Source organism: Podarcis cretensis (genome assembly GCF_951804945.1).
Source record: "Podarcis cretensis genome assembly, chromosome: 1".
In the NCBI taxonomy this organism is placed as follows: Eukaryota; Metazoa; Chordata; class Lepidosauria; order Squamata; family Lacertidae; genus Podarcis; species Podarcis cretensis.
In genome coordinates this window covers 127,429,927-127,453,833 of record NC_137170.1, presented here as the reverse complement: position 1 = coordinate 127,453,833, position 23,907 = coordinate 127,429,927, and the positions used below count along the sequence as shown (strand labels likewise).

The following is a 23,907-nucleotide window of genomic DNA, read 5'->3' as shown; positions in this document are numbered from 1 at the left end:
CGGATCCTACAGGAATCCACCATCTTGCGTATGGAAAATCTCTGGAGAAAAGCCTGCATCTTGCCATACCCTAAAGCAGGCGTAGGCAAACTCGGCCCTCCAGATCTTTTGGGACTACAACTCCCATCACCCCAAGCTAACAGGACCAGTGGTCAGGGATGATGGGTGTTGTAGTCCCAAAACATTTGGGGGGGCCAAGTTTGCCTATGCCGGCCCTAAATCAGGGCTGTGGAACCTTTGTCTCTTCCGATGTTGTCAGACTCCAGTTCCCATAAGCCCCTGCTTTCATGGTAATAGTTAGGGATGATGGGAGTTGTAGTCTTGTAGCATCTGGAGGAACTAAAAGTTCCCAAGTCCTCCCTTAAATAGTTAGGGTCCTTTCATGACATTTAAAAAAATTAGTTGGTTTTTAGGAGAATGGGATGCTTCAATACATGGTTGGGATGTTTAGTCTGCATTTAATGTTTTCAATTAGAAATCCAGTTAATCGATCATTTTATTATAATTTTTGTATCTGTTTACGATTAATGTTTTCGTTTTCATTTTTTTGTGCTTGATTTTGTTGTTGTTGTTCTGCCAGCTCCTATTGACCACACTAGTGGAGCAGAACCCAGAGGATATGGGAGATTTGTATCTCGATGTTGCAGAAGCCTTCCTTGATGTCGGAGAATACAATTCTGCACTCCCCCTTCTGAGTTCCCTGGTGTGTTCAGAAAGATACAATTTGGCGGTTGTTTGGCTCCGTCATGCAGGTAACAACGCTGCTAAAATTGCTAGAAAGCTCTTCTGACACGCTAGATGGGTCGCATTTCGTAGTGGAAGATAAGGTGGCTGGGTTTTTTGGGACCCTAATACTAGGAGTGCCGATTTCAGGGGTGGCAAGATTCACAGTGAGGCTGAAAGACCCCGTCCTGGATAGATTCAAGAGTCTCTTGCAGAAAAGCAATTTATTTAGGAGCATTCCTTTTAATACCTTATAATGATTACCGTATTTTTTGCTCTATAAGATTCACTTTTTCCCTCCTAAAAAGCAAGGGGAAATGTGTGTGCATCTTATGGAGCGAGTGCAGGCTGCGCAGCTATCCCAGAAGCCAGAACAGTGAGAGGGATTGCTGCTTTCGCTGCACAGTGATCCTTCTTGCTGTTCTGGCTTCTGGGATTCAGAATATTTTTTTCTTGTTTTCCTCCTCCAAAAACTAGGTGCATCTTATGGTCTGGTGTGTCTTATAGAGCAAAAAATACGGTAGATTTTATGTATTTATTAATCCTTATATTTATATGCCACTGGTCTCCTAAAAATGCATCATAGCTGTTTACAACAGAATAAAAACATAAAACCAGAAAGTAAACTAATAAAAGCTAAAAAACAAGCTAAGGTGCAAATCTGAAACGCATGTATGTTGGGAATGTAAGGAAACGAAAGGAACATTTTTTCATATGTGGTGGGCATGCAAAATAGTTAAAGAGTATTGGGAAAGGATATATATTGAGATGACAAATGTTTTTAAAAAACATTTCCCCCCAAACCAGAGGCATTTCTTTTGGGAATGGTGCAGACATCAGAAGTACCCATATGTCAGAAAAATTTATTCTTGTATGTAACGATAGCGGCTCGGATTTTGCTAGCCCCAAAATGGTGAGTGAGTGAGGACCCCAATAAGGAAGATTGGCAACTTAAAATGATAGAATATGCAGAACTAGCAGGTCTAACGAATAAAATGAGAGAGCGAGAAGATCAAGTATATAAAGAGGAGTGGGAAATCTTTGTGGAGTATTTGGAAAATAAATGTAAACAAGTGAAAACAAGGTAGCAGGATCAATTCAACAGTGTAATGTAAATACAGGGAGAAATTGAATTAAATGGATACATAAGAATATGCAGGAGTGGAGGGAAATACAGTGGTACCTCGGGTTAAGAACTTAATTCGTAGTAGCAGGATCAATTCAACAGTGTAATGTAAATACAGGGAGAAATTGAATTAAATGGATACATAAGAATATGCAGGAGTGGAGGGAAATACAGTGGTACCTCAGGTTAAGAACTTAATTCGTTCGGGAGGTCCGTTCTTAACCTGAAACTGTTTTTAACCTGAAGCACCACTTTAGCTAATGGGGCCTCCTGCTGCCACCGCGCCGCTGCTGCACGATTTCTGTTCTCACCCTGAAGCAAAGTTCTTAACCCGAGGTACGTTTTCTGGGTTAGCAGAGTCTGTAACCTGAAGCGCCTGTAACCTGAAGCGCCTGTAACCCGAGGTACCACTGTAAATAATAATTTACTTAGCTGTACCTCACCCATCTGGCTGGGTTGAGTGAGGCAGCAATTCTTTGCTTTTCTTTCCAGAGTGCTTGAAAGCCTTGGGCTACATCGATCGTGCGGCGGAGAGCTATGGCAGAGTTGTCGAACTCGCCCCTTTGCACCTGGATGCCAGGATCTCTCTTTCTACCCTTCAGCAGCAATTGGGCCGGCCTGAGAAAGCCCTGGAAGCACTCGAGCCCATGTATGACCCAGACACGCTGGCACAAGATGCCAACGCAGCTCAGCAAGTAAGCGCTGGTCTCTCCTTTGCCCGCCTGCCTGCCTGTCTCTTACTTCATTTATTTTTTCTAAAAATCCAGCCACAATTGCCTATCAAACCTGCTTCTATGGATGTGGAGCACACACCTTTTGCCTGTTTCCAAACAGCATATATAACTGAAAAAGCCAAACTCCTACCTCCCCGGCACTGATCCAATAGAAGACACTGACTTACCAGCTTTTATCTGTGCTGAAAATGCAAAGGAAACTTAAGAGATTACGTATCAGTGCAATTTAGCACTGTGTAGCGCAAACTTCGGGAGGCAGTGGAAGACAGGGGTGCCTGGCGTGCTCCGGTCCATGGGGTCACAAAGAGTTGGACACGATTAGACGACTAAACAACAACAAGCACTAATCTACTTTAGCAGGAGCCAGTTGGTTTGCAGTTGCAATGGAAACTTGGCTAAACACATTCTCCTCCCGGAACATAGTGAACAGGTCCCTTTCAAGTCTCCGTTTCAATAATCAATCTGGTATCAGTTTGATATTGAGGAGTGGAGAGGGAAACTTTCAAAATGGTAGATTGCAGGCTGTGTTAAAATCATTTGCCTCAGTCCTGTATACCTGAAGGAGCGTCTCCACCCCCATCGTTCAGCCCGGACACTGAGATCCAGCGCCGAGGGCCTTCTGGCAGTTCCCTCATTGCGAGAAGCGAGGTTACAGGGAACCAGACAGAGGGCCTTCTCGGTAGTGGCGCCCACCCTGTGGAACAGCCTCCCTTCAGATGTGAAGGAAATAAGTAGCTATCTTCTTTTTAAAAGGCATCTGAAGGCAGCCCTGTTTAGGGAAGTTTTTAATATTTAATGCTGTATTGTTTTTAACACTCGATTGGAAGCAGCCCAGAGTGGCTGGGGCAACTCAGCCAGATTGGTGGGGTATAAATAATAAATTATTATTATTATTATTGCATTCCTATCTCAACCTTTTCTCCAAGGAGATCGGCTTGAGCTGCCTTTTGCATCTGCGCAGTCGCCACGCGCCCAGCAGTTCAGCATCTCCATGTGGACAGGCCAGCACTTCAGTGCTGCATGAGATCTGTTCAGCCAGGCAGCCAGAAGCACACAAAAGGGAACAATTGTAGACATCTGTTCCTACTTCCTGCATTGACATTGAGATTGTGACTTGAGAATTCTGATCTTGGCAGTCAGGCAGATTTTTGTGGTTTGCAGCCAACAGTCATTGCATCTCCTTATTAGGAACAGGGCAAAATAGTAACCCTCTCCTTTCATTTTTACAATCCACCTTGCTGTCTCTTGAGCTTTCTTGTTTACATTGCTCTTCTGCGTTTAAATTATTTGGAAGATGCTGTGCTGTGTAATTCAGTTGTTTTCTTTACCATATGGATAAATGCAATAGCTGTTGCAAGTAAAAATATACTTCTCTTTCTGGTCCCTAAGTCATTGGGGGATGGAAGGGGACAAACTTCTTTCTAATGCCAGTAGTCTATTGTTAATGTTTGTAAAGTACTAATAGATGGAAGAGAGGACTTAGTGCAATCTAACTATCTCCATGTGGCGCTCAGGAACTGAAACTGCTGCTTCATCGTTCAACGCTGCTGTACTCTCAAGGCAACACATATGGCTACGTTGATTCGTTGCTCACCATGTTAGCCATGCTGTTAAAGGTAAGCGAATTATTGAATCTCCTCTTTCACATCTTGTCTAAAAAAAACCCTGCTAAGTACATGATATTAAGTGTTTATGGACATGATGACAACTGGGAAATTGCTATTACTATTTTTAAAAGAACGTGTGCTGTGTTTGTTGACCGCCTTATAGACATTACCCCTTGTTTGGGCCCAGTTTCTTTGGTTTCATGCAACAGGAACCTGTGGATAATGTTCAACTGTTGACAGCTATCTGATTCAATTACACCAGTTTTATTTATTTTACATAAACCTTATTCGGCACCAGCAGACTTTTCAGCTTGAGTTTGGAATACTTTCACAAGTTAAAACGGTTGTCTGTACCTAGCCATGAAATTGACTGCAGCATGGCTATTCAACTAGCTTCCAATGTGCTCAACATCTTTAGACTCTCCTTGACTGTCTTCCAGGTTGCCATGAACCGAGCTCAGGTGTGTTTAATATCTAGTTCCAAGTCTGGCGAAAGGCACCTGTATCTTATTAAAGTGTCGAGGGATAAAATATCCGATAACGATGATCAGGAAACTACGAACTGTGATGCAAAAGGTAACGGCAGTGTGTGTTTGTATGTGTTTTTGTTTTTAAAGAAGAGCTTTGTCCTAGAAAGCACTTTTGGCATGATAAAATTGCCTCTTGCCTCCTCCTCCTTGTATTGTGAAGGTAGGGAATCCGACTTCTGATATATGAGGCTAGGCTATTTCTGACCTGTAATGTTCTGATTCTGTGTTGTTCTGGAGTTTTGCAGAGGCCTACATCTTTTAAATTGTGCATGTTTGTCAGAGGTATATTTCTGCTCTTCAATTGCAAGAATGGATAACTACCTGGTAGTTCTGTCAACTGGGTTGGATGCCATTATGAAGGTTTTCTTCTTATTGACAAGCATGTTATGGAAACAATTGTCTATAGATTATTTCTGCCAACAGTAGGCTTGCCTCCTTCAGATAGTTTTATTTGTAGCTTTTATCGCCTTAGGTTTTATTTTTGTTTTCCGCCCTGAGATTTGTCATACTGAATGATGAGCTCTTGATGTTCTGAGTGGATTAAGATATTGCTTATAATTCTATTGCAGCAATATTTGTGGTGCTTACAAGCGTGCTGACGAAAGACGACTGGTGGAGCCTCCTTCTGAAGGCAATCTATGCTTTGTGCGATCTTTCTCGCTACAAGGAAGCAGAACTCCTAGTGGACTCCTCGCTGGAATACTATTCGTTCTACGACGACCGGCAGAAGCGTAAAGAACTGGAATACTTTGGTCTCTCGGCTGCAATCCTGGACAAGAATTTCCGAAAAGCTTACAATTACATCAGGTGAGTCGCTCCGAAGGGCTTCATTGGGCTGAAGGTTGACTGCACAAATAGCTCTGCCTGTCTGGCATGCATCTGAACCAGACTCTTGTATTTAGTGATTAAAGAACGATTCCTTTGGTCACTGTGTGCAGTGTGACTGGTGTTTGCTTCCTCCATAGGATAATGGTCATGGAACATGTCAACAAACCTCAGCTTTGGAATATCTTCAACCAAATCACCATGCACTCGCAAGATGTGCGGCATCATCGCTTCTGCCTTCGATTGATGCTGAAGAACCCTGACAATCATGCACTCTGCGTCTTGAATGGCCACAATGCCTTCGTATCTGGTAGCTTTAAGCATGCTCTTGGTAAGAGAACATTAGTATTGCTTGATAAACATCACAAATGCAAACTCTGATGAAAGTGTGTGATGTTGAACTTCTCCACCCATCCTTTAGAATGCAGTGTTTCTCAAACTTGGTTCCCCAGACATGGTTGGACTACGACTCCCATCATCCATCCCTAGCTAGCAGGGTTGATCCAAGTGGTCAGGGTTGATCGAGGTTCTAGTCCAATGGTCAGCAGACCTTTTCAGTAGGGGGCCGGTCCACTGTCCCTCTGACCTTGTCAGGGGCTGGACTATATTTTGATTTTTTTTTTAAAAAAAGAACCAATTCCTATGCCCCACGAATAACCCAGAGATGCGTTTTAAATAAAAGCACACATTCTACTCATGTAAGAACACCAGGCAGGCCCCACAAATAACCCAGAGGTGCATTTTAAATAAAAGAACACATTCTACTCATGTAAAAACAGGCTGATTCTCGGACCGTCCGCGGGCCGGATTTAGAAGGCGATGGGGCCTTCTAAACATGCCTACCCATGTTCTAGTCCAACAAGTGCTGGGAACCGAGGTTTGACAAACAATGCTTGAGAGAGTGAGTGGGCTTAATGTCCCTGATTAGGACACTGGAAGCCCTGCAGAAGTCTGCATGTCTGTGGGTATGCTCAAGAAGCTCTTATCCACTCAGATCTGATGAGCATTGTCAAAACCGATTGCCTGTTAGGCAGATACCTGATAAACAAGACTCTAAACCAAAATAGCCTTTGCCATAATTAATCCGTTAGCCTTTTAAAGTGCCACACAACGCTGCGTGCTTTTGTTGCACAGCTACCCCTCTGAGCAGAGGTGAAAGGGGATGCTGGTTTGCTTTCATCATTTAGCTAAATAATTGTTAATGGACATAGTGTAAATCGGAACCTATATGTGTGTGAACATTTGTGAAGAATCTATAGGGAGTTTTTAGTAAGTAAAAAAAGCATAGCAACTTATGGTCAGGAATTAAAAGGAATTTGCTGTTCGTAACTCACGAGCTGTGCAAGTTGAACCGTAAGCAGAATGCAGGCGTCTCCCCACTTCTGTGTGATCAGCACATGCACTCCCACTGACAGCAACGCGTGGTTTTTGGCGCCAAAAGGGGGCAGGTGTGGAGGCAGAATGGGCGGCCGGGAACAGAACCCCTGCGTAAGTAGGGATTCCACTGAATCTGATGCTTGAAAAAACAGTGTAATCCACATATGTAAGAAATCCATGGGTTGGATTACAGAGCTGTTATGTTCCCTTTGCCATCTCCACCTCCTCCCTAGTAGGAGCCCTGCTGAAAAAGTTCCCCGGAAGGTCAGGGGTTCCTGCTGAATAGTGGGGTGGCTAGGGAAGAGGGACGCAGGTGGCGATGGGACGCAGGTGGCGCTGTGGGTTAAAGCCTCAGCGCCTAGGACTTGCCGATCGAAAGGTCGGCGGTTCGAATCCCTGCGGCGGGGTGCGCTCCCGCTGCTCGGTCCCAGCGCCTGCCAACCTAGCAGTTCGAAAGCACCTCCGGGTGCAAGTAGATAAATAGGGACCGCTTACCAGCGGGAAGGTAAACGGCGTTTCCGTGTGCAGCTCTGGCTCGCCAGAGCAGCGATGTCACGCTGGCCACGTGACCCGGAAGTGTCTCCGGACAGCGCTGGCCCCCGGCCTCTTGAGTGAGATGGGCGCACCAACCCCAGAGTCTGGCAAGACTGGCCCCTACGGGCAGGGGTACCTTTACCTTTACCTTTAGGAAAGAGGGGGTTCAGGCAAAGGCAACTTCAGTGAGATGTGTTCTTTATGGAAGTATTCGAAAGCCTTTTTGTTAAGCATGTGGTTTTAATAAACAGTATTTCAAAGCCATTCGCTGTTTCCTCCTAGGGCAGTACGTACAAGCTTTCCGTAGTAATCCCAACGAGCCTCTCTATAGCCTTTGTATAGGCCTGACTTTCATCCACATGGCCTCTCAGAAGTATGTGTTAAAAAGGCATGCGCTTATAGTACAGGTGAGTTTATTTTTTTGGATTTTTATCCCACTCTTCCTCTTTTGTAGCACATGCTTGCATAATAGCATGTTCTCATGCTATGATGTTTTATTGTGTTATTAATATTCTGTTGGGAGCCGCCCAGAGTGGCTGAGGAAACCCAGCCAGATGGGCAGGGTATAAATAATAAATTCTATCTATCTATCTATCTATCTATCTATCTATCTATCTATCTATCATGTTGAGTGGCAAGGGTTGAAATGGGTCTTATTATGGTTTCCCCTGAGTGCAGCTTACTCTGAAGTCATTATTGTTACAGTTTTACACACACGTATGGCTATTCTCTCTGTTTAAATACTTGGGTTTGCTGTGGAGAATATATGGGTTAAGAACATTGTGGGCAAATAGCCTCGGACATTTTGTCTTGTTTCACCTCTATACCATTTTTCTACCACAGCTATGAGCTCCCAGAATGTATTTTCTGCTGGGATTTATCAAACAGACCTTTGCAACCATAGGTCTCTTAACACACAAATTGTACTGGAAGTACTAAAAACAAACCACTGTAGGCTTCGTTTTTCTTAACTACATAATAATTTTATTCTGCCTTTCCCCCATTCAAAACCAAAGCAGAATTTTCTTCCCTTATATTGATTTTATAACTCCTAAATGCCCTAAGATTAAGGCTGCAGTTCTATTTTCACTTCCTTGGGAATGAATCTCATTGAACTCAGTGGGGTTTTGAATATGTCAACAGAAACCTAACAAAATGTTGCTGGTGTTTAAGATTCCTAGCTTACTGCCTAAAGTCTAAGTTAATATATATAGAGATGGAATGGAATCCAGTCCCAGTGAAACACTTTTTAAGTCCCACTGATTTTTAGGGGAGACAATTTGATGAATGTGAGCTCAACTCTCTCCCATTCCAGCTAATGAGAATGAAAACATCTATGCCTTGACTGGATTGTATTCTACCTTTATACAGCTTGAAAACTATTTACCTGTTTGGATTTTTAGCCTTCTCTGAGTGGAATAGCTGACAAAACAAAATACTGTACATTACATCAAGTCTGTTCTACTGCTTGTCTGTCACCTTGGCAGAGGAGTGTGTATTTTGCCTTCTCTTGTGTTTTCTTTAATCCAGTTCTCTTTGTTCCGTTGGTCTCTTACATTTGGATGTGGCTGGCCCACCCTTCTGGATTTAAGTCTGAAATCACAGCGATCAATCCCATTCTGGATGCAATTCTTCCAGCAGAATGAGCACTATTCACAGTGCTCATGGGGAACAAGATAGTTAGGCACTCTTGGCTTCCTTGGTTACAGGGATAGGCTGAGATTCTTAAGAGAAAATGGGCATGTTAAAAAAGAAGGGAGACTGGAGACTTGACAACTCAAGCATTGTCAAGTGAATTTGGCCTGGTAATTATCATTATGGTTTTAAAGAACTTTTCCATGCGTTTTATTCTCCTATGTTGGAAGAAATAACGTTTTGCCAGGGTTTTTTGCTTCGTTTTCCCAAACAAATTGGGACTGCAAGTATAGTTATGTATTAAGATTTAGGGCAGGATGCAGAGAGAAGAAACATATGTATTGGAATTGCCACTTTGTGGGTTTTTTCCAAAAGACCCAGTAAGCAAACAATATGATCAGAATGCAATATAAGATGGACTACAGATAGAGCAGATAACATTGGGCAGGATCCAGGGTGAGGGGCTTGTGTTTTCTCTTCCTAGGGCCATAGTCAATCTGTATTCTTCAACTCCTCATCCTTGTACTGTATGCTAGCATCTGACCAAGTCCTAGTTTTGAGAGTTGGGAGAATGGTGGACTTAAAAACAGCCGCCTGCTCATCCAGAGAGAATGGCCCTGGGAATCCTTTTGACTTCCATTGCAACCTGCTCTTGACTCTTTCAGATTATTTTAATCTTGGACAACATTTTTAAACAACATGGGAATGGCTGGTTTTAAAATTCCATTCTCATTCAAAGTACAGTCGTACCTTGGTTTTGGAACAGCTTAGTTCCTGAATCTTTTGGCTCCCGAACACTGCAAACCCAGAAGTGACTGTTCTGGTTTTGTGAACTATTTTTGGAAGCTGAACATCTGACGGGGCTTCCGATTGGCTTCAGGAGCTTCCTGCAGCCAACCAGAAGCCGTGCTTTGGTTTCCAAACATTTTGGAATTCAAAGACTTCTGGAATGGATTCTGTTCGACTTCCAAGGTACGACTGTATTCAAAATTGGGGCAAGAAATCTTACTGGGGGCAAAGGCAGCTCTACATTTGACTTACTGCTCCTTGTTCCTTAGAATTTCTGGTTTTCACACGAGACCTTTCTCCCTCTCCCACCTTGTACACAGGGCTTCTCGTTCCTCCAGCAATATCTGAGCCTCCGTGGTTCCTGCCAAGAATCTTTTTACAACTTAGGCCGTGGCCTTCATCAGCTGGGATTGGTACATTTGGCAATTCACTATTACCAGAAGGCACTGGAGCTTCCCCCTCTGGTCCTAGAGGTAATGTATGGAAATCTTAGCCCATTACAATTGAAACACAGACACTTGAGCCAGGCTTGCAAAGTGCAGGGTTCTCCATTAATGGTTTTAGCATGCTATGCTCCGTTTCCTGACATTGTGGAAGGCCAAGGGAGGTAATCCAAAGTGGTACAGCTTTTAATAAGAGATGTTAAAGATTTGCAAAATAAATAAATAAATTGGAAGCACAAAACGTAATTTTGGGTGGTTAGCTGGAAGGTTTCTTGCTGAAAAAGCAGGACAAATAGTGCAAAACACCAACAATAGAGCTTTTCTAGGAAGTGTGCTTACACTCCCCAGGCAGCTAAAAATGCTAACACCGCCAGCCCCAAGAGACAGCAAGGTTGAGATTTGTGCCCAAGGGACTCCATTCGAAATGGGTTATCGATAAATTGTGCCCCTTGATGCATTTCATGACCGGGTCAGGCCTAGTTGCCTGATTGTATTTGAAAATCATGACCATACCAAGCAAATGCTGGCAAATTCCATCTCTCTCTCTCTTTCTCCCCCCCCCCCCCCCCCGCAGCACTGGCTTTAAAAATGGCAAACCTGCCTCCTAAAACAGCACATAATTCTGATCATTAAGTCTTGCATAAACGTATGAGGAATTAAGACAATACCGCCCTCCGCAGACAGGAAATCTATTCTTGTATGCATTGAAAAGTTGACTTTTGCATCTCATAGAAGCCGCCCGGGCTTCAGTTTGCATGTTGCACTGCTTTGAGATGAGTAGACCACTAGTCCCATCTGAAGTGGCCTTAATGTTACTGCTGCTGGAAGGAAAGGAACAGTTGGCATTTCCTATGAAAAATCCTGTCCTTCCATTTCCCTAGCAGGTTGTGCACTAAGGAGGAGCTTGCTGCTTCAGAACGTACTTCATCTGCCACACAAAGACTCAGCTATGTTGCTGGGCTTTAAAAAATAATAAGTTTGACCACCTTGACACACAGTTTCAGAGTCATCCCAGGGGTTTGCCTGCGTATATAATAAACTTTATAATTTCTCGAGAAGTGTAGCAAATTCAAAATCTGTGTTAAAAGAGAGCTGCCTACCACCGCTTGCCTTCTGAAAGAGGTTTGGAGACCTTTTAGAATGCGAGCTTGGCAGGCTGGAATGTCTGCGATAAAACTGCTGGATTTTCAAAAAATCTAAGAGAGGTATTCTTGTATGCAACCGCAGCGGCTCGTATACTTGTGGCCAAGGGATGGAAAGATCACGAGGCTCCAAAAATAACAGATTGGCAAATCAAATTACAGGAATTGGTGGAGACGGCTCAATTGACTAGCAAACTCAGAGGAAACTCAAAGCAAAAATTTGCGGAAAAACGGCATGGTTATAGAAGATATGTTCAAAAATACAATAATAGTTTTGACTCTGTGCTAGCATTCAAGTGATAAAGGAACTAAAAGGAGGTGGACGACAATTAAGGATTTATTATGTTTTCAGAATGTATTAGAAAAATTATATAGAAAGGTTTATTGTTTTGTGTACACTCAAATGTAAGATAAAATATATGCAGAGGGACTTGACAGGAAGTCAAAGTTGAAGAAAAGATTTTGGAAGATAAAAAGGGAAAAAATATTTACTTTCATTATTATCATTTTGTGTGTGGGTGTGGGTGTCTGCACATATGTGTGTTGTATGCAATGTTTGGGAGGAAATAAGACGGTAGATAACAAATAAACTAAATATTGATGTATGTATTTTTTATTTCTTAATTATATTTAGTGGTAGTATGGCTGTATTGTTTTTTGTAACATAAAATCATTCAATAAAAATTATTAAAAAAACAAACAAAACTGCTGGATTGTCATGTATGCAATATGTGACAAGTACCCCTTTTGTTGCGCTTGTTCAGGCAAGTTGTTTTTCTTCCCTCAACTAGGGAATAGAAGCAGACCAGACGGACTTGCGAAGGGATATTGCCTTCAATTTATCGCTCATCTACCAGAGCAGCGGAAATATTAGAATGGCTCGGAAAATGCTGTACACGTACGGAATTGTGTGAGGTGGAAGCCGGCATTGAAAACTAATTGAATGAAATCAGACGTATTACTTTCCTTGCTTTCGAGGGGATGGGAACCTGGAAACATGCTGCTGCCTTACATGGATCGGAGGCTTTGTGACACCGGGCAAACCTATGCTTAAAGATTTCTCCAGATTGGCTGAACGTGAAGCAGCCAAGTAGATGGTGCAAGTTTTCACAAAGAGGATCCTTTCTACGGATTAAGCAGATCTGAGGCGTGACACTGACCCCAACCTGACAGGTGTGCTGGAACGTGCAGTTTTTTTTAACATACACATTGTGAACTGAGCATATCTTAATAGCCAAGCACATGGAATTTGGGACATTTTGCTCAGGATGTACAATTGGGAGAGAGCACGAGTAAACGAAATGTGCTAGATAACTCACCAGCAAAAAGGCTTCTACCTCTTCAGTGGAAGAAGATCAGCTGCCTGCTTTCAAGGATATACCCCATAATCGGGAATACCCCATAATCGACGAACCTAGCGAAACCTTTGGATCCTTTTTCTGTGTGCGTGTTTGTCCAACGGTTCATTACTAAGGAGATTCTGAAGTTACTGTATTGTTTGTCTGCACCCATGTGAACTTGTCTGTGAAATCTAACCATTTTCTTGCTTTTCTGAAACCGGAGAGACAGAGATGGTTTGAACTAAAGCTATATCTGCTCACCTTGAAGCAAGACCCATTGTGACTTATTTCTGAGCAGACATATACGGGATTGTGCTGTAACGTGCTAACTCTACCAAGCCACTCTTGATTGCCAGTATACTGCAAAGAAGGATCCATCTAGTTACCCTTCAGAAACACAATCAACAAGGCAGCCCTGTGTATAGACGTTTTTAATATTTGATGTCTTAATGTGTTTCAGTTTGTTGGAAGCTGCCCAGAGTGGCTGGGGCAACGCAGTCAGATGGGTGGCATATAAATATTATTATTATTATTAAGGGTATCTACAACCACTCCTATGCACAGGACTGCAGTCTTAAACTATCCCGTCACAAGCTCTTATTGCCTCTACCCTGTCCTTTATATATATATATATATATATATATATATATATATATATATATTGCTCTTATAAATGAGTTATTGGCTGCTTGATGCTGGTTTTAAAAAAAATTGTGGTTCCAGAAAGGAGTTAAGGCTAGTTTGATTAAATTTATACATTACTATATTTCCAACTGTCATTACTTCTCGTATACGCAACATGTCACCCTACAGGTGAGCTCACTTCATGCTCGTGTATTGCAGCTTAAAGAGGAAGAAGAGGTTGTTCAACAGGGAGAGAAACACAGACTGTTGTAGAAAACAAGAAGTATGCTTTAATTTTTAAATACACACACGCCCCTCCTCCCTACACACACACATCAATTACACGGTAGTGGTCAAAAACAAGAGGAAAGATACCAGAAGTACAGTACATTTTTGCCCATGATTTAGGGTGGCTTTGAGGCCAGTTCTGCTTGGTGCCCAAGCAACTGTTCCTAGCTGTGTGAATTTGTCACCTGCCCCTTCCACTTTAACGATTCTAGAATAGAGTAATCACCGTTTGCATAATATTTCATCACCAATGATATACTGGATTGTTTTGTGCCTTTGGGTTTGCCTTACCTAATAGTTAAAGAGCAGAGCAAGGCACCCACAACCTCTTGATACTCAGGGAAGTGGATAAGGTTCAGTACATAGCAGGAATAGCCAACATAGTGCTGTTCAGATGTTTTGGGCTACAGCTCCCATTATTCCTGCCCTGTCGTCCATGCCGCCTGAGGCTGCTGTGGGTTCGAGCCCACCATCCTGACGACATCATATTTGCTCCCCCTGCAAGATATAGGTGCGGACTGTTATTGTCTGAGTAGTTATGTTAGAGGAAAAGCATTTTCAGCAAGCTCTGCACTTTTATAAGCAGGAGAAGATGTGCTCGCTCAAAGCTACCCTTCAACATACAAGTCCTATCCCATGGAACATGGCAAGTTGATGAAGGGAGACATAGACATTTCAGAAACCAGCATTGGTGCGTTTAAATAACCTACGACACTGCCCCGTTTTAGGATTCAGCTCTGCTATTCTTCCAAAAGTCCCCAAGGCCTTTACCTACAGAGAAGCCTATCCTGTAGCAGTTATACCCTCTGGGCTGCTTGTGCATGTATTTGGCACAAGCTTGCCCTTCACTGTGTGCAGAGATGTAATTGCAGGGGTTTAAAGACCCCAGGGGGAAGCATTTAGCACGATGGGGGGCTGTAGGAAACAGTTTTTTTAATAAAACAGTTTGAAAGTTCCCCAGAGGCGTTATAAGAATCAGAAAGCCAAACCCAAAGATTTAGAGGATTCCTAGCTGCCAGTCAAGTTTGTGTGTCTCTGTGTGTGTATATATATATATATACACTTTTTAAAAAGGACTTTTTCTTCATTCCTATAGAGCACAGCTAGTTCACACAGGAGCTCTTCCTCTGCTAGCTTCAGGAAGTAGATGGATGCTCACATAATAGGTCCAGCCTTAGGCTCTGCCTAGGTATAGCATCACCGGCAGCCTGAGAAGTGGTGTTCACAGGTACAGGATTATACCTTGCAGCCTGGAACCTCCTGGCAAAGCAGCCCTTCACTTGTTCAGCTCACTTAGATATTTCCTCTTGATGAACTGCAGGTGGTTCTTGGTCTCCCAGCGCTTCAGGCATGCCTGAGAAGGAAGCTTGGTCGGCCTTTCCTGTTGACACATAGGATGCTTAGTCAGCGCAGCAAGTAACTCACAGAACATGCAAGAGAAAATATTGATGTAAGGCGAGCAGATCAGCCTTTTGGATTGATAGGGCCAGGTCGTAACTCTTGGCTACGCCTAAAACACACGAACCTCTAAGATCCACTAATCTAGTAAGAGGATGCCTTCATCTATCAGAGGAAAGTCAGTCCAGCAATAAATATCTGGAACAGCCAGATAATCTGTTACCGTATTTTTCGCTCTATTGGACGCAGTTTTTCCCCTCCAAAAATTGAGGGGAAATGTGTGTGCGTCCTATGGAGCGAATGCAGGCTTCTGCCATAGCCGCGCGCAACCCCTCTAGCAGGGAGAAGCTGCACGGGGCTATGGCTTCTTTAGCCCTGCGCAGCGTCTCCCGGCAAGGAGAGGCTGCACGGGGCTAAATGGGAAGCCAAAGCAGCGAGCGGGATCCATCCCGCTCGCTGCCTTGCCTTCTTCCATAGCTGCGCGCAACCCCTCCGCAAGGAGAGGCTGCACGGGGCTATGGATTCTTTAGCCCCACGCAGCCTCTCAAGGAAAATATTATTTTCTTTGATTTCCCCTCCTAAAAACTGGGTGCGCCCTATGGTCCGGTGCGCCCTATGGTGCGAAAAATACGGTAAGTTCAGAACGGAGGTGAGTTTTCAGTGAGGGACTGTCTCTCATGGAGGATGAAGGCTGAAGGGTTTGAGGAAGAAAGCTGATAAAAGCTTCAACATCTACAATCCTTTGCATTTGTTATGATTATTCTTCCAATTAAGGTACCAACTTCCTTCCTCTTGGAAGCCTCTATGCCTCTGGAAGGCACATGAAATGAAGGACATTGGCAGCCCACCTTAAGAAAGCTTCACCTGTTGGATTTCTTCCCCCAGACAGCTAGTAAAATGAGCCATGAGTAAAAAAAGGGCGCTCTCTCATGAATTCTCCACACTGCCATTTTAAAAACGAACAAATCTTGAGGTCTCTTGGCACACGCATAAAGATTGATTGCAACCATCTTTCATAGCGCATAAAACTGAATTTTTACAGGCACTCCCAGTGTACTACTGCTCTCAGCAGCAGCACAAACAAGGGAACAAACCATTAGCGAGCCTGTGTCATGACACCTTTTTTGTCTGCGGAAGGTGTTCCCTTACTGACCTCTTTCTCATGCTCCTCACAGAAGTATTCTCCAAGGTTCTTCTGCCTGTTTTTCACCAGTTCACGCTGCAGACTATCGAACTTGGACTTGAACCAGTGGTGAGCTTCCTCAAGGTTAGCAGTTATCTGCAGCAGGGAAGGCATTCAAACTCAGTTACATTCCAACCTCAAGGTCCAGGGATCCTTTGAAACAAATCACCTTGTCAAAAGGTTTTTACATCTTTGAACATCTTTCTGTAAAGACATCAGGTTAATTCATCATGAGGTGCCTTCCTTGTTCCCAGTCATCAGAACAAGTCTGATAAGGATCAGACATATATCGTACTCCCCAAAACAGGATCGGATCCCGTTTTGTATTATTGTTATATAAAGCAAAATAAATGCTTATCATCTTTTAAGGACCCCTCTTACTGTACCTGGGACGCAGGTGGCGCTGTGGGTTAAAGCCTCAGCGCCTAGGGCTTGCCGATCGAAAGGTCGGCGGTTCGAATCCCTGCGGCGGGGTGCGCTCCCGCTGCTCGGTCCCAGCGCCTGCCAACCTAGCAGTTCGAAAGCACCTCCGGGTGCAAGTAGATAAATAGGGACCGCTTACCAGCGGGAAGGTAAACGGCGTTTCCGTGTGCGGCTCTGGCTCGCCAGAGCAGCGATGTCACGCTGGCCACGTGACCCGGAAGTGTCTCCGGACAGCGCTGGCCCCTGGCCTCTTAAGTGAGATGGGCGCACAACCCCAGAGTCTGTCAAGACTGGCCCGTACGGGCAGGGGTACCTTTACCTTACTGTACCTACCGAGCTCGGCCTCTTAAATATCTTGCTTGCAACTTAATTAACAAAACAATAATATCATTTATGAAAGCAAGACCATTAAATAGGTTTTGTGAAAACCAGAGTGCACATTTGTGGACACATTACAATGTTAGCACGCAAATGCATAACCAATATTTTGTAATGTTAAGGTTAGGCATGGCTGGGTAAAGTGAATATAGTTGTATGTAGAGTAGCCTAGAATACGAGAAATTGTGCACCCATCCTTTGCACAGTAAGGATTTAACAGCAGTGCTGTAATCTGAGGCACAACTCTTAGGAATGTGTCTCCTCCAGCTGATTTGCAACAACATTCATACAAGTGTGTGTATATTTCATGTGAATTCCCCCTCGCATGCTCAGAAGTCTCTACAGCTATCATACCAAACTCTCTTTTTCTTTGATACGGTTACACCTCTCGCTGCTCAGCTGCGATACTGTCGTGTTATACTGACACGGCAATCCCTCTCCCTCTCTGCTTTGATACTTACATGTTCTGACTCTTTGCTGGCTTCTTTCAATTTCTGTTCAGTCTCCTCTTTGCATTTCTTCAAGTGCCTGACTGCGTCTTCCAAAGCCTTGAATGTTACGGAAAAGTCAGAATGAAATCATTTGCCATTCTTCTGCAGAGCAATTTGCTCTTAGGTCTAGATGCCCCACACCCAACCTGGAAAACAGAAGCTCACTTCTATGGACCTCTTTGCTTCTAACGATGTACAGAGCTAGGGGCTGGGGAAGAGAGCCGATGATAGAGGCCTGAGCAGCTGCTGCCATGGAGACAAATACCAAAGGGTGCTCAGCATCCACAAAGCGACTTCTGACATAAGGAGGAGGTGGTGTTGCTGCGGGCTCACGCCCCCAACAATCGCGCGATCAGGGGAATCCTCGGGCCGCGTCAGCACCTCGGGCCACGTCAGCACCAGAGCCAGCCAATCAGCTGGCTCCGGGGGCGTGGCCTAGGTCATTAAAGGCTGGCGGGGCCCTGGGATCTCCCCTTTTCGTCCCAGCTGCAGATTCGGTTTCCCACCCACCCACCCTTTAGGTTTTCCTTCTGACCTTGCTATGGACTTCGGTTGGTCGCCGTTAAGGGGCCTGGTAGGAATTTTTTCCACTTGGCGAATTAGCACTGGCCATTGGGTTTTTTTCGCCTACCTCGTAGCAAATCGTCACAACATCTCTTGGTTATGGCAGTTAGGCATTGGTAGGGGTATTATTATGTAGATGGGTCGGGGGGGGGGAGAGGAGTGCCATCACCTCCCCCAAATATTTAAGGGTAATCCGGTAAAGGATTCTGGGGGGCGTTGCCTCGTCCGAAACCTATGGCGGCCAGGGCCGAAAGCACACCCCCTAGCGGTGACCCCTGGGGGAGTTCCTGGTGATGTGCATCCCAGGGCCCCCCTTTCCAGTTTTCATGCTAACAGGCTGAAGCCGTATAGTCTGATAGGACCAGTGCCTAAGCCAATCAGCTGTAACCAATAAAGTAGTGGCCAATTTTTGCCCATTAACCTTAATCAATGGTGCCCCGTGTCTTTATTTATTCCAATCGCCATGCAACCCTTTAGCTGGGTGGCGCCATTACCTGACACTCTTCCTGAATCCGCTGCCTTTGCTTCTGTTCTGCGACCAGCTGGTTCTCAAGGTTTCTGTTTTCCGTTTCCATCGCTTGCTGATTTCTGGCTAGCTGCTGCATCTCGCCTTGCAGGGTTGTTAACTCAGCGACAAATTCTTTGATCCTAAGGGACTATGGCATGAAAAGATATCAGATCCCGTGACGCCATGCACGCGTTTCAATCTGGTCTCCAGTCCCAGCTGCTGCACAGAAAAGAGATTCTACCTGCTCGTGGTTTTTCTTCTGGTACTGCTGCTTTATCTCTTCCATTTGCCTCAATTCCGTTTCAATCTCCTGGAAATAAATCACAAAAGTGAATAGAGGAATGTCCCAAGAAAATGCCTTGCTTCCATGACAGAATGCAGTTATTAAGCGGCGCCTGCCTCTCTCCTGAAGTTTTGTTCTAATGCAATTCAACAACAGGAAGTACAGTGGTACCTCGGGTTACAGATGCTTCAGGTTACAGACACTTCAGGTTACAGCCTCCACTAACCCAGAAATAGTACCTCAGGTTAAGAACTTTGCTTCAGGATGAGAACAGAAATCGCGCGGCGGAAGCAGGAGGCCCCATTAGCTAAAGTGGTGCTTCAGGTTAAGCAGAGTTTCAGGTTAAGAACCGACCTCCAGAACGAATTAAGTTCTTAACCCGAGGTACCACTGTATAGTTAAATCTCACTGGATTGTGCCCACAAATAGTAAGCCCAGGAGGGAGAGGCTATAGCACTGCCCTCCAAAATAAAGCAATGTTGCACAGCTGTCGTCTTGCTTCCCCTTGGACATAAAAAGTGGGACAGGGTGTTGGGCAGCAAAAAGGGCTATGAAGCAAAGGCAGATCATGGGGACAGTCAACTAAAGGCCCAGGAATTTTAAGCGCTAGCATTGACGGCCCTAAGCAAATTCCTTGTTGCACCTAGGGCTGGGCAATATCTGGTTTTCAGCTTCGTGATATATCACCAGCTAAACATTGTGATATACAGTGGTACCTCAGGTTAAGTACGGTACTTAATTCGTTCTGGAGGTCTGTACTTAACCTGAAACTGTTCTTAACCTGAAGCACCACTTTAGCTAATGGGGCCTCCTGCTGCTGCCGCACCGCTAGAACACAATTTCTGTTCTCATCCTGAAGCAAAGTTCTTAACCTGAAGCACTATTTCTGGGTTAGCGGAGTCTGTAACCTGAAGCGTATGTAACCTGAGGTACCACTGTACCGATATATCACAACATGTGAAATAAGGATGGAACTATGTAGAGGCATTGGCTGACTTCACAGTTTTCCCCACATCGCGATTTTTGCAAAACACACACATACATCTTGATTCGAAATACATTGCCAGGTCAAAAATTATGAAATCAGTATCAGGATATGGACTTCAAACGGCTTTGGGACGATATATCAATATGGCACCCATCCCTAGATGCAACTTATCCTTAAATTTTCCTACTCCCTCAAAATCATTTGACAAGTGGTACCTGGTGAGAAAAGCAGGTAACAGTGGTCTGCAGTAATGAGAGTAATCATGATCCATGTTTTATTACAGTGGTACCTTGGTTTACAACAGTAATCCATTCCGGAGGTCAGTTTAAACCAAAACAGGTTGTAACCCAAGGCGCGCTTTCGCCAATGGGGCCTCCAAAAAAAATAATAATTGTTTGTCATCTAAAAAAAGGTTGCAAACTGCGACACACACTTCCGGGTTTGACGTGTTTGTCATCCAAAACATATGCAAACCAAGGTTCCACTGTACTTAATACTTTTAATGCAGCAATTTCTAAAAATCCAGCCACAATTGCCTATCAAACCTGCTTCTATGGATGTGGAGCACACACCTTTTGCCTGTTTCCAAACAGCATATATAACTGAAAAAGCCAAACTCCTACCTCCCCGGCACTGATCCAATAGAAGACACTGACTTACCAGCTTTATCTGTGCTGAAAATGCAAAGGAAATTTAAGAGATTACGTATCAGTGCAATTTAGCACTGTGTAGCGCAAACTGCGGGAGGCAGTGGAAGACAGGGGTGCCTGGCGTGCTCCGGTCCATGGGGTCACAAAGAGTCGGATACGACTAGACGACTAAACAACAACAAGCATTAATCTACTTTAGCAGGAGCCAGTTGGTTTGCAGTTGCAATGTAAACAGGTCCCTTTGAAGTCTCCGTTTCAATTATCTATCTGGTATCAGTTTGATAGTGAGGAGTGGAGAGGGCAACTTTCAAAATGGTAGATTGCAGGCTGTGTTAAAATCATTTGCCTCAGTCCTGTATACCTGAAGGAGCATCTCCACCCCCATCGTTCAGCCCGGACACTGAGATCCAGCGCCGAGGGCCTTCTGGTGGTTCCCTCATTGCAAGAAGTGAGGTTACAGGGAACCAGACAGAGGGCCTTCTCGGTAGTGGCGCCCTACCTGTGGAACGCCCTCCCTTCAGATGTGAAGGAAATAAGCAGCTATCCTATCTTTAAAAGAAATCTGAAGGCAGCCCTGTTCAGGGAAGTTTTTAATATTTAACGCTGTACTGTTTTTAACACTTGATTGGGAACCGCCCAGAGTGGCTGGGGAAACTCAGCCAGATGGGCAGAGTAGAAATAAATTATTTTTTGCATGAAACACACACACACCCTCGCACAGCGGCTCACCTTTATCCTTCCTGCATTTTGCGCATTGTTAGTCCTGGCATTGAAGTACTGCGTGATTAACGCTTTCTGTCTCTTCAGCTTCTCCTTCTGACTGGCCAGCGCTGCCTCCTGCTCGGCGACCTTTGCCCGCAGTTCCCTGTTAAGGCGTGACATTTCTCCAGATTTAGTGCAGGCCTCCTCCAGGGCTTTCTTCAGCTACAGGGCACCAAGAAAGGGCAAGTTCATGCTCACTTCAAGAAGAAGAAAAAAGGGGGCTCAACACTGACTTCTAAACGACGGTTCTGCTCCCATCATCCCAAGAGCTTTCCAGGTCTTGGTTTGTCCAGGGCTTGTTGGTGGAAAGGTGGAATATTTTCAGCCCAGGGGCCACATGAGTAGGGCTAGAAGCAAACATGGGTGTGGCCAGAGGAGGCAGGACTTGGGTGAAGAGGTGTTGCCCAGGGAGTTGCCAGACCGAGGGGCGGGGCTTGGACAGCCATGTTTGATACATGGGTCTCAGGTTCCTCACCCCTGCTCTAGGGCTGTTATTATTTCTTGAGAGTAAGACAAGTCCCTGGTTAAAACTCCGGGTAAACTGGATCAGGGTTTCCCAAACTCTGGTTTCCAGCTGTTTTTGGACTATAACTCCTATCATCCCTAGGTAGCAGGACCAGTGGTCAGGGATGATGGGAATTGTAGTCCAAAACCATCTGGAGACCCAAGTTTGGGGAACCCTGAGCTAGATGGACAAAAAGTGTGAGCTAGTCTCAAAGCTGCGGTCAATGTTCTTGTGATTTTAGCCAGCTGCAGCCTCATGAAAATTCACAGGGGTGCATATATCCATGGTGGAATTGAAAAGTGATGTCTGCCATCTGAACCTTGGTTGACACCTTTAGGTCAGTTCTGAATGAAAAAGCCACCCTAGGGAAAGAACACACATTTTATCTTCCTCTATCAAGGTAAAGGTACCCCTGACCGTTAGGTCCAGTCGCAAACGACTCTGGGGTTGACACGCTCATCTTGCTCTATAAGCCGAGGGTGCCGGCGTTTGTCCACAGACAGCTTCCGGGTCATATGGCTAGCATGACTAAGCCGCTTCTGGCGAACCAGAGCAGCACATGGAAATGCTGTTTACCTTCCCGCCAGAGCGGTACCTATTTATCTACTTGCACTCTGACGTGCTTTCGAACGGCTAGGTGGGCAGGAGCAGGGATCGAGCAACGGGAGCTCACCCCGTCGCGGGGATTCGAACAGCCAACCGTCTGATCGGCAAGCCCTAGGCTCTGTGATTTAGACCACAGCACCACCCGTGTCCCATCTTCCTCTATAAGGTAAAGGGTAAAGGGACCCCTGGCCATTAGGTCCAGTCGTGGCCGACTCGGAGGTTGCGGCGCTCATCTCGCTTTATTGGCCGAGGGAGCTGGCGTACAGCTTCCGGGTCATGTGGCTAGCATGACTAAGCCACTTCTGGCGAACCAGAGCAGCACACGGAAATGCCATTTACCTTCCCACTGGAGCAGTACCTATTTATCTACTTGCACTTTGACGTGCTTTCGAACTGCTAGGTTGGCAGGAGCAGGGACCGAGCAATGGGAGCTCACCCTGTCGTTGGGATTTGAACCGCCGACCTTCTGATCGGCAAGTCCTAGGCTCTGTGGTTTAAGCCACAGCGCCACCCACGTCCCATCTTCCTGTATACAACCCCACAAAACCTAGAAAATAAAATAACTGGCTGTTAAGTTGGGGGGGGGGGCATTTCTTCTAATCATAGCCCTCTTTGCTTCCCTAGGAGCAGTTTCCATCCAAACAATTTTGCTCATGGTTGTTTAAGCAGTGGGTTGCTTTACAAACCATGAATTAACCATGAGCTGTCTCACAAAAATTCCAACGAATAGCTTACTTCTCCAACTTTGTTTTGTTTTCCACCCGCTCTTTCATCACGTCTTAAGAGGCAATGCTGGGTTCTCACAATTCCAAGCCACAGTTCAAACAAGCCATGGTTAGTAAGCCAACAGCAAACCGTGGCTTCGAATTATTATTTTGTTGACAGTAAACAAACCAGTTATGTGTGAATACTGCCCAGCAGCCATGGTTAGTAAGCCAACAGCAAACCGTGGCTTCGAATTATTATTTTGTTGACAGTAAACAAACCAGTTATGTGTGAATACTGCCCAGCAGCCATGGTTTAACAAATGCTCAGCCACAGCTTAAGAAACAACAATTTAGCATTATGTGCAAACTAGGCTTGAAGGACGTTAGCAAAAGAGGAAAAGAAAATCAGAGTGATGGCACTTATGCTGAAATTAACTTATTATAGTAATACTGGACTCAGCTAAGCACATTTATTTATTGAGAGTTGGAAACTCATATATATGGGAAAATATTCAGTTTCTGGGTAGGATAAAAGCTTTTCCTTCCTGGCATGTTTGTATTTTGTAAAAAATAAATAAAGGGAGAATGAAAAGAAGAACAATTCTAGGAGAATTAGAAAGAGAACACATAAAGAAAAACATCAGTTTGGGTAAGAAGGTGGAAAGAAGAGTGAAGGGAGAGGTACAACATATCGAGAGAGTATCAAAAATTGAATGTGAGGGTGGGGAGAATGATCCATGATTT

The 23,907-nt window shown here is 44.6% G+C and overlaps 2 protein-coding genes across 4 annotated transcripts in view; one reads left to right on the top strand and one right to left on the bottom strand.

Moving 5' to 3' along the window:
• GTF3C3 (general transcription factor IIIC subunit 3) overlaps positions 1-13,580 on the top strand; it is a 29,688-nt gene extending 16,108 nt beyond the window's left edge. Inside the window, exons 10-18 of the mRNA XM_079977575.1 lie at positions 581-752; positions 2,342-2,544; positions 4,098-4,199; positions 4,631-4,766; positions 5,290-5,527; positions 5,686-5,876; positions 7,739-7,863; positions 10,201-10,353; positions 12,257-13,580. Coding sequence (XP_079833701.1) covers positions 581-752; positions 2,342-2,544; positions 4,098-4,199; positions 4,631-4,766; positions 5,290-5,527; positions 5,686-5,876; positions 7,739-7,863; positions 10,201-10,353; positions 12,257-12,379 — 1,443 coding nt within the window. The 3' untranslated portion in view covers positions 12,380-13,580. The remainder of the gene's footprint in view (positions 1-580; positions 753-2,341; positions 2,545-4,097; positions 4,200-4,630; positions 4,767-5,289; positions 5,528-5,685; positions 5,877-7,738; positions 7,864-10,200; positions 10,354-12,256) is intronic.
• Positions 13,512-23,907, bottom strand: part of CCDC150 (coiled-coil domain containing 150) — a 50,276-nt gene continuing 39,880 nt past the window's right edge. The window contains exons 22-28 of one of the 3 annotated variants that reach the window (XM_079976797.1): positions 21,313-21,507; positions 18,904-18,972; positions 18,649-18,810; positions 17,561-17,647; positions 16,269-16,394; positions 14,960-15,098; positions 13,512-13,693 (exon numbers count right to left, since the gene is read on the bottom strand). In XM_079976797.1, coding sequence (XP_079832923.1) covers positions 14,994-15,098; positions 16,269-16,394; positions 17,561-17,647; positions 18,649-18,810; positions 18,904-18,972; positions 21,313-21,507 — 744 coding nt within the window. In that variant the 3' untranslated portion in view covers positions 13,512-13,693; positions 14,960-14,993. Of the gene's footprint in view, positions 13,694-14,638; positions 15,099-16,268; positions 16,395-17,560; positions 17,648-18,648; positions 18,811-18,903; positions 18,973-21,312; positions 21,508-23,907 lie in introns of those variants that run through there. The other 2 variants (XM_079976796.1, XM_079976795.1) reach the window with 2 other exon arrangements.